Source organism: Sinocyclocheilus rhinocerous, unplaced genomic scaffold (assembly GCF_001515625.1).
Source record: "Sinocyclocheilus rhinocerous isolate Xijiao unplaced genomic scaffold, SAMN03320098_v1.1 scaffold1013, whole genome shotgun sequence".
In the NCBI taxonomy this organism is placed as follows: Eukaryota; Metazoa; Chordata; class Actinopteri; order Cypriniformes; family Cyprinidae; genus Sinocyclocheilus; species Sinocyclocheilus rhinocerous.
The window spans coordinates 638,452-649,404 of NW_015642049.1; the positions used below are offsets into that span (position 1 = coordinate 638,452).

Consider the following 10,953-nt stretch of genomic DNA (forward strand, 5'->3'; position numbering starts at 1 on the left):
AGAGAGAGAGAGAGAGAGAGAGAGACATACAGGAAGGAAATAATGAAATTAATACTTTTAATTCCAAAAGGACATATTAAATTGATCAAAAGTGACAGTAAGAAAAAAAAAAGTGGTTACAAAATATTTCTATTTAATATTTCTACTTTCTATACATCAAAGAAATCAGAAAAAAATAAATCACGGTATCCACAAAAATATGAAGCCACACAACCGTTTTCAAAATTGACAATAATTAAGCAGAAAACCAGCTTATTAGTATTATTTCTGAAAGATCATGTGACACTGAATACTGGAGTCATGGCTGCTGAAAAATCAGCTTTGCATCACAGCAATAAATTAGATTTTAAAATAAAATAAAATAGAAAACATATTTTAAATTCTAATAATATTTCACAGTATTACCGTTTTTACTGTATTTCAAATAAATGCAGCCTTGGTGAACATAAAAGACTTTGTTTAAAAACATTAAAAAATCTTACCGACTCCATACTTGTGAACAGCAGTGTATGTGATAGAGTTTGACTACACTATTTTTTTTTATTCCTCCCATTTTAATTTTCCTAACCTCAGTGCAGATAATTAATGCAGGTAAGGTTTGCTCTGTCAGCTGTGATGGCTGCCTCTAATTGGGGGCTCAGTGGTTGGGAGTTGTCCTGTGGGGTCTCTCGGGCCTGTATTTAGCTGCAGGGGAGATGTGTGACCGGGGTTTTGGAAGGCTCTTCCATGGCCAGTGTAAATGAGCTGGACTCCAGCCACAACAACAACCTCAGAGAGACGCTAATTTCTGCAGCAACGGCGAAACTCAAAGTCAACGCTGTGAACTTGTATCCTTTGCGCACACGCATCTAATGTGTCACCGGCATTTCTAATCTCATGGGTACAACCCAGACAGACAAGTGCTATTTCAAGGAACTTGTAAATGATTTTATGAGCTAACTGTTGTGGTGCACCAGGGTGGTGAAAACGGCCTTTACATGAACATGAGAAAGACTGGGTGTTTCCTTCACACCTTCATTCAGCTCAAGGATAATTTCACTCAAAACAAGAGCTGAAAATATTGCTATGCATTCCTGTTTAAAAATTCAGGCCTGGTACATTTGCAACTCTCAATAACACACTAGTATCAAAACAACAGCACTTTAAGATTAATATAGTTTTGGGTGGAGGAGTGTTAAATGCAACTTGACTAGCACAGAAAACTCAACTCGTTCCTTTGTTTGTAAAACAGGCTAAAATGTAGCAGGATAGTGCACTGCAGTGAAATGAGAAGCTAATATTTTTTTGTTATAGCACTTTAATTAATTGTATATCAAATCAACCTTTTGAGGTTAGACTCTTTTTCAAGGTGGAACTTCACTTACATCTCCATTTATGCATTTGGCTGACATTTGATCAAAAACAGCTTACACTGCATTCAAGGTATACATTTGATCAGTTTATGCACTGTCTGGGAGTCGAACCCATTACCTTGGTGTTGCTAGCACCATGCTGGTTGAGCTACAGGAGCTACAATGTGGATAAAAGTGCCTGCCAAATGTGTAAATGTAAATGCAGATGTAGATGTCAAATTTTGTCCTGGTATTCTCACTTCAGTATCATGCTAGCACTCTTAAAACAGAAGCATATTTAGAACAATAACTTACTGGCCAGTCATTGCAATTACATTTTTCTAAAGGTTCGTTTTTACAAATTGAAGGACAAGACTAAATTGTTTTCTGTGTTAATCAACAGCATACAGCTTCAGTATTCAAAGCATAAAACTCTTTAAAAATCTCTCAAAGAAATCCAAAGTAAAGCTTTGAGCCCATCTATTTGTCATGTAATAGTAAAAGTGGACAAAATTTTACTTTAAAAAAATATATCGAGGAAAACGGATTCCTCTTGTATTAACAGCTATACACTACTGTTCAAATGTTTGGGGTCAGTAAGATTTTCTTTTTTTTAAAAAAGAAATTAATAGTTTTATTCAGCAAATGATGCATTAAATGGAACAAAAGTAAAGACATTTATAATGTTACAAAATAATTATATATATAAAAAAATGCTGTTGTTTTGAGTTTTCTAATCATCAAAGAGCCCTGAAAAAAAAGTTTCTACAAAAAAAATATTGAACAGCACAACTGTTTTCAACATTGATTATGATAAGAATTTAAATAAGATAATCATTTATTGAGCACCAAATCAGCATATCAGAATGATTTCTGAAGGATCATGTGACTGATGCTGAAAATTCAGCTTTGTCATTACAGGAATAAATTAGATTTTAAATTATATAAAAATAGAAAACATTTATTTTAAATTGTAATAATATCTTTATTTTTGATCAGATAAATGCTCTTATAAATGGTGAGTATAAGATACTTTTTTTTTTTTTCAAAAGATTTAAAAATCTTATAGACCCCAAACTTTTAACCTGTAATGTCTCAAAATTTCAGACAAATTTTCTCTAGATTGACAATATCTCTCTCACCAATGTCACCTGCATATTAGCAAGTAGCGACTGACATAAATAAGACTACTGGCTATTTTTTTAAAAAGAACACATCATTCAATACACCCACCTCAAACTTTCTGTTTCAATAGTAAACACAACAAAATGTAACAGGGGCCGACAAGCTCCTCCATCACCTTTCTAAAACACGGCACAAGGTGTCTGCCACATCTGCTTTGTGTTCCATTCATTACTCTTATTGCTCATTAATTAAGCTCTAAAAATACCACAAATATAGCAGCCTCCTTGTTTGGGTTTGCCTCTGACAGATAATCACACGTGTTTATGGCCATCGTCTCTATCAGCAGCCATTAATAACAATGCAGCCATACACAGGCCTCCATTAATTACTGTGTAAAACATGAGCTGGATCAGATGGCCCTGATTACAGGAAGAGACAGAGGGAGAGGTGTCCAGAGGGGCCCACCAAACACCTGGAACATTCACTCATACTCACAGAGCCATCTATCCGCACTTTATCAACTGTCTAGGTCTCTTTCTGTACCGTCCTCCCCCGCACCATCCTGCCTGGCTCTTCCTCTTGTTTGCCAGCAGCGACAACCTGCTATCGACTCCAACTAACTATCTGTAAGAGCCTCTTTATCATCCCGGCCTCCTGTGTGGAGTCACGCTGTAAACCTAGAGAGAGAGTCACACCACCTGGGCCTCCTCAGAGAGGCTGATTAACTCGAGCATGAAGAGCAGAGTGACGTGGGCGAATCACAGCTGTTAAGTCCACAGGCTTAAGTCTGAGTCAGCACTTTTAAGTCAATAACGCACAATATGGGCCGATCAAAGAAAATGTCAAAACACATCTGGCTTTTCAGGTGCATTTCAATCATACACTGAAATGCTGAAAGTGGTTGATTTTCTGTACTGTACTCGGGACTCTACAGGACCAAAATGTTTCTCAGCATTGAACAGTGACTTTATAAAAAATGGCAAGATAATAAATGGTATAAATGAACTGTAAGAATGAAAGTTAGAACTTCAGCGATGGAAGCGACAAAGCGATTCAAAATCTATGAGCTGAAGAAAACATCTGCTGCAACTTGCACATGTTCAAATCACATTTACCTTCAGAACTTTATAATCAGGACTTTATTTCTATATAAATCAAATATGCAAGCAGTGTTGGGGGTAACACATTACAAGTAAGTTACGTAATCAGATTACTTTTCAAGTAACTAGCAAAGTAATGCATTATTTTTAAATTTACAATAAAATATTTTTCAAATAAGTAATGCAACTTACTTTGTTTTCCAATTTATTCACTGACACCTCTCCTGCCCCATGCTGAGAGAAACTGGGAGCGAGGCGCAGAGGCCAAGGCACTTCCTTTAGCCTGACGCTTATTAATTTCACTTTTGGTGTGAAAGGGCCCTTACAGTTGCCAAAAATAGAACTTTTTTTGTTATTAAAAAACAAATAAGCAAGCCCAGCCCAGGTGACAAAAAGTAACGCAAAAATAACGTAATGCATTACTTTCCATAAAATTACTTTTTTGGAGTAAAGCAATATTGTAATGCATTACTTTTAAAAAGTAACTTTCCTCAACACTGTATGCAAGTGTTGTTGTTGTTAACTAAAATGTATAAATAATCTGTTAATTGAAATATAGCTGAAATTAAATATAAAATATAAAATTAACTACCTCAAAAAAGTGAATTATAGAAGTTAAATACACATTTTTTTTCCCATAAAAGGTACAGTAATTTGCATAGGAGTAAAACGATAATGTGACAGTGTTAAAAGCAACATCCCCCTATACAGGTAATGAACATGAACAGAGTCTCGCACCTTCATGAAGGCCTGGTGGGTGGCACAGGTGAGCTGCTCATGCTTGACCTTCACTCTGCCTGCTGTAACATTGGATGTGCCGTTTCCATTGAAATAAAAACGAGAAGGGAAGCCATCTTTGTGATGAACATCAGCTGTTATGTTGTACTTCAGTTCTGCACAGGAAACAACATGACATTCAGAGACAAAGTTACAGCCAGGCATAGACAGCCTGTTAAATCTTCAGAACAATTCAGAAACTCATTGTGATTTTGTGGTGAAACGCTAGTGGTTTGTGATGGAACGGCAGGGGAGTTGTAAGGAGCTGAAAAACAGATTGTCCATGCAAAACTAAATTAAATAGTATATGTGACCCTGGACCACAAAGTCATAAGGGTCAATTTTTCAAAATTGAGATTTATACATCAATTGAAAGCTGAATAAATAAGCTTTCTATTGATGTATGGTTTTTGTTAAGATAGGACAATATTTGGCCGAGATACAACTATTTGAAAATCTGAAATCTGAGGGTGCAAAAAAATCTAAATATTGAGAAAATCGCCTTTAAAGTTGTCCAAATGAAGTTCTTAGCAATGTATATTACTAATCAAAAATTAAGTTCTGATATATTTACAGTAGGAAATTTACAAAATATCTTCATGGAACATGATCTTTACTTAATGTGCTAATGATTTTTGGCATAAAAAAAAATCTATAATTTTGACCCATGCAATGTATTTTTGACTATTGCTAATATTAACTAGTTTTGACTCTGAATTCTGATTGGATGAGCTGCATTCAAAGCCGCTATGATGTTCTTCTGTGACTGTCAACAAAAACTAAACGGTTCTACCCTTGTTTGGGACATCCCGCTCTTTATTATCTCACTTTTAAAACACACGCAGCCGTCCTGTAAGCTGACAGATATACTGTACAGATATATCAATCTACTGTGGTATAAACGCTATAGCAAAATCTCTGGGTGGCATATTTCTGCTGTCGCTACTTCATGTCAGTTTCAAGATTATGAGTATTTGTCATCAAGCACGGCTCTGTTGTTTACTATTTGTTCAGTGAGCGTGGATCTATCAGTGAAGGCAGGCCTTGACACACACCCTGAGCCCTCTAACCGCCACGACAAAAGAGGGGATGTGGGGCAGAGATAAAGAGCTGGGAAAGATGTCTGAAACACAGCGACCTGCCACTGCCTTCAGCACGTGCTGATAAGAGGAGCCAATGCACAGCCTCACGCAAACAAAGAGTTCGAGTCCATCCTTGAACACTGTGTACTCAACTCTGTGAGCACGTGTGCAGACCTGCCAAGCTTGGAAAAAAATTGAGTAGCATCAGTATGACGGGACGGGACACTGGGTTTGGGGGAGGGGTTTCATATATTATGGCTAATGTCAAAATCGTAATTGCACAATGTGCAAAATGCAAGATTTAATGTTAAATATTTTCAAAGGTTAGCAGGTCTGCACTCAGTCACACACACATTACACATTAGTCAATCCTCCATGCTTGCTATTTGGGGAATGAACTCTTCTTCTTTTGCTGTTGCTTGATTTGAGTCACTAGGTTTTTGCGTAGTTTAGAGTGACAAATCGTTTTTATATAGACAAATCTACTTTGAGGTCAAAATGCGTACCCGCTATGCAACATGCGTACAGGTTGGCAGGTCTGCATGTGAGGAGCTCAAAATAGCATAGGTCACTTCACATCGCATCTCAAAAAAGTCAGATAGCACTGCAAGAAGTTGCAGAATGTTCTTGTATCTCTCTAGGGTTTTACTGCACAAATACTGTGGATTTAGGGGAATTTTAAGTCAAAAGTACAGTTTTTAAAACACTTTTTAACATAAGATTATATCCAATGGGTATTACTGTCTTACCTATGTTTCCCGGGATTTGTTTTCCTCCGACTCTGAAGCACACCATAACATTGACACACACTGCAGCAAGACCATTTTCAGTACACTGGGCTATGGACCGGTTCAAGCTCTCAGGCAACAACATGACAGCATCCACCTTCACTACTGGACGCGTTCTGAAACAACAAGAGTTAATGGGTTAGTCGTCAAGTCAAAAAATTAACAGGGGAGGCCAGGGCTATCTGGAGATTTTGTCAAATAGTATGATTAATTAATTATTGGTATATTTTTATTATATTTTATAAAAAAATTGTATTACATTTTTTCTTGATCTTTCTTTATCTTCTTTTCAATTTAAAGCGTTTCATTTTTTTGTTTTTGATTCAATTTAGTTGACCAATTTAACCTAATATTGATTTTTATTGGCAGGTTCCCACTGTGACAACTTACCCCATATAACAACATCCCATGCCTGCTGAAGTGTCTATTTTACATTTAAAAATGGTGAAATGGTTTGAAATTCCATGTTTATGTAGCCAAGGCTATATAATAGAGCCTATACAGACTTTAACATAATAGTCTCCCTGAATAATATTCATTGGGGTAAAAAAACAAAAACAAATAACAACTAGCCCCAGTCTCCACTACAGCTAGGCCCAGGCGTAATATGCAGATTTTGGGCATTTTCTGTGCTGATTTTTCAAGATAATTTTCAGAATTCTGTGGAATGTATTTAAATGTGCTAAACTGAGTTTTATTGGTAACTGAAAATATAATAGAAATAGATTACATTTAGAATAAAAGAATACATTTAAAAAACACATTAGGAGTTATGCAGAAACAATGTCCTACCGCCAATACCAAATCTTAAAGCCTGAAGATACCAAAGCAAATGTGTGTGATAAATTAATCTGCTGTTTTTACCTGAACACCACAGCTGAGTCTGACAGGAAAGCTCCCACTGCAACATCTGGATAAGAACATAAAATTCCCATAAAACACACCTGACTTCTTGTTTCACACATTTCAACTCAACAGTCCACAGATATTCTTTAAAATATTAAACATTTCTATAAACAATTTTTACCACACATTGTATTGTGGGAAACAGTGTTCCAATTGCATACACCACACTTGTGAAAAAGTAGTAGGTATGGTATTTCATTCATACAGAAAATTGGCATACTGTTCACAGTATACATACTACTTTTTTACAAAACAGTATGTAGCACTTATCCATTCTGGATCTGTGCTTTTTTTCTGCCTTCAAAAAGTTTACTATTTTAAGACAGGAAATAGAGGCTGAGAACAAGTTCTGACACATCTGACATGATCATGACCTTTCAAAAAAGAAAAAAAGCGTCAGCTTGATTTTGTGTCTATTCTTGATTTGTGATACATATTCAGGAAGCACATCACTGTTGACACCCATAGCATATTTGATTAAACAAAAAGGCTGATCTAAAAAAAAACATGTGGCAACATGCCGTTTCCTTTAAAGGGGTCATATGATGTTGCTAAAAATAACATTATTTTGTGTATTTGGTGTAATGAAATGTGTTTATGCGGTTTAAGGTTAAAAAAACACATTATTTTCCACATACTGTACATTATTGTTTCTTCTCTATGCCCCGCCTTTCTGAAACGCGTCGATTTTTACAAAGCTCATCGGTCTGAAAAGCGAGGTGTGCTCTGATTGGCCAGCTATCCAGTGCGTTATGATTGGCCGAATACCTCAAGCGTGAGACGGAAATGTTACGCCCCTCACCATACTGTGATGGAGCGACGAGACAAAAACATTAAAACCCATTACAAACGAGGCATTTGTTGCATCCAGTGGGGACATAAATACGGATTATAATGACTTATACTGTCTGTTTACGCGTTGCATTGCATCGAGCGGCGTAAACATAACAAAACAGTATGTAGCACTTATCCATTCTGGATCTGTGCTTTTTTTCTGCCTTCAAAAAGTTTACTATTTTAAGACAGGAAATAGAGGCTGAGAACAAGTTCTGACACATCTGACATGATCATGACCTTTCAAAAAAGAAAAAAAGCGTCAGCTTGATTTTGTGTCTATTCTTGATTTGTGATACATATTCAGGAAGCACATCACTGTTGACACCCATAGCATATTTGATTAAACAAAAAGGAGCATCATATGACCCCTTTAAAGAGGTGTTATAATATGGCCATGTACACACGCTAGCTAAATTCGGTCACTGCTCTTTATTGTGCATGCAGAGTTTGGTTGTTTTCGGAAGTAGCAACCACATTTGACAAGTGAATTCACTTCCAAAAAGTCAGGGAGTGATGACCACATTTACATTAAATACAAGTAGTGTGCACAGAACTGAACAACTATACATCGAGGCAGTAACACCACTCTCTTTTAGGCACTAATAACTTGTCTGAGGTCTAAATCATCGTATTTCCTGTCAAAACTAGCAAACACCAAACAGGTACACTACCCTTCAAAAGACTGGGGACAGTGGAGACAGGGTTTTTTTTTTTTTAAGTCTCTTATGCTCACAGAGGCTGCATTTATTTGATCAAAATACAGAAAAAAACTGTTATATTGTGATATATCATTACAATTTAAAAATAAATCTTTTCTCTTTTAATATATTTAAAAATTTAATTTATTCCTGTGATGCAAAGCTGATTATAAATGTTGAATATTTTTTGTGGAAATGGTAAAACATTTGTTTCAGGATTCTTTGATGAATAGAAAGTTAAGAAAAACAGCACTTATTTGAACTCTTTTGAATGTCTTTACTCTCCCCTTTGATCAATTAAATGCATCATTGCTTAATAAAAATACTAATTTCTTTAAAAACAAATTACTATCCCCAAACTTTGGAATGGCACTGTACATTATTTTGGTCAAATCATCAAATTCTAACATAGCATTGCATATACTGTATTATATAATATGATATACATATGATATATTATTCATAAAAAGCATTCCCATAAAGCACTGAAAGCTCAGTGAAAGCATCCATTTCAGAGAAATAATTACAAATATACATAAAATGCATGCAATATTGACAAGAACTAATACAAATAGTTTAATATAACTAAAAATCCATTTAGTGTGCTAGATATTTTTAGGTTTATTAGAATATCACATTAGGATGTTAGGATGAATATCACGTTAGGATGTTTTCTCAGGAGGCAGCTGCCTATGTAGGTAATAGGCAGCTCACTAGGTTTTATAACAGAGCAGATTCTAATCACGAAAAACTTTATTTATTTAATAATTTTGGTTTGAAAATGAATACTTTTTGCTGATGCACTGGCACTAGTCAGTAACAATGTGACACTGTGGCAAGTAAGTTAAAGTATGTGTGAGTGGGTGTGTTGCACTCTTTTAACAGCGATTTTAACTGTAGTCCATTATAGTAGTACAGTAGTTGTTGTTAATCTAAATTTGTTAAACTAATCATGTTCTGTCTCTAAACCACACCCACCGCTCTACCAAGAAAAAACCAAGATCATCTCCAAATCTGATTCAGAGATTAACCAATATCTAGCCATGAAACCACTCTAATGTGAAGATGGGGTTTCAGTGACAGAAGACAGGCTTTGAAATGTAAAGAAGAAACAAAATGATGAAGTGAAACATTGAGGTTGACATCAAACCTTGCTTGCTGAAAAAAAAAAACTTTCTAAGTACAATATTAAAATACAGCAAAACATGATACAGCAACTTTTGAAGAAACGTGGCTAGTCAAATAAAGCAATTCAGCGTGAGAAATGTACAAACTGAAAATGTTTATAAAAGATCCATACACAAACATTGATGTGTTAGACATACAGTACTGTACCTGGATATCCGTCATCGTCAATATCACCAAGGTTCACGATGGTTTCTCCAAAACGTGCTGCGTAGGAGTCACTCCCAACTAATTCAAAGTCTGCCTCTTTCAGTTTAGCCTGAGAAAAAGACACAGTGATACTAAGGATATTTTCAAGAGAAGCATGACGTTAATTATTATAAGCAGATACACAATTAGCAGTCTAAAATGTGAATTAGTAAAATCTGACACATCTTTCTGCAATTTATTTATACATCACTGTTTAGACCCCAATTAATCATAAATAAAGTCTCTCAACGCAGTCATATATTGTTTACACTACACACAAATGACTGCAATGCACTAGTTTTACAGTTTCCTGTGTTAGCCGTTCATTTACAGCAAAAGCTCTGACCAAATAGTTTTTGCACTTCAACTGTGACCAGAAAATGCGCTTTTGCTAGAGGTACAAAAAAAAAAAAAACAATGCAGTAAATGGTGACAGTCAAGCAGTCACATGTGAAATGTTAAAAGCAAGGTGCTTCGTGATGTAGGTGGTTAAGTTTTGACATTATGGGAAAAGGAAACCTGTTCTATTGGTATGGCCTTGGTGGTCACGATCAAAGCCAACATACATACTTTTACACTGAACAAACAACACAATAAGATAAGACAGCTCTAAATATGTAGACGTGTCATTTCATCAAATGCATTACAATGGAACTCATACCTTCCTAAAATTACCGATATAGTTAGGAATATATGGGTGAATCTCATCAAACCCAGCAAGAACACATACCGGTCATATTCCACTCCAAAAGCTTTATGGTTTAAAAAATTTATTAAAAAATTATTTTCTCAATTTAGAGATGCAAATTGTCTAAATTTATATAAATGTATAAAATATTATTTGTAAAAAATAATTGAATTATTAAATAATATATAATATAAAATATATTAAAATTATATATTTATTTTAGGGCTGTCAAAACGATTAACTGCGA

At 35.3% G+C, this 10,953-nt stretch overlaps 1 protein-coding gene across 1 annotated transcript in view; it reads right to left on the bottom strand.

Moving 5' to 3' along the window:
• LOC107755364 (integrin alpha-4) overlaps window positions 1-10,953 on the bottom strand; it is a 29,608-nt gene that overhangs the window by 10,198 nt on the left and 8,457 nt on the right. The window contains exons 10-13 of the mRNA XM_016572142.1: window positions 9,970-10,088; window positions 7,068-7,154; window positions 6,165-6,319; window positions 4,295-4,449 (exon numbers count right to left, since the gene is read on the bottom strand). Coding sequence (XP_016427628.1) covers window positions 4,295-4,449; window positions 6,165-6,319; window positions 7,068-7,154; window positions 9,970-10,088 — 516 coding nt within the window. The remainder of the gene's footprint in view (window positions 1-4,294; window positions 4,450-6,164; window positions 6,320-7,067; window positions 7,155-9,969; window positions 10,089-10,953) is intronic.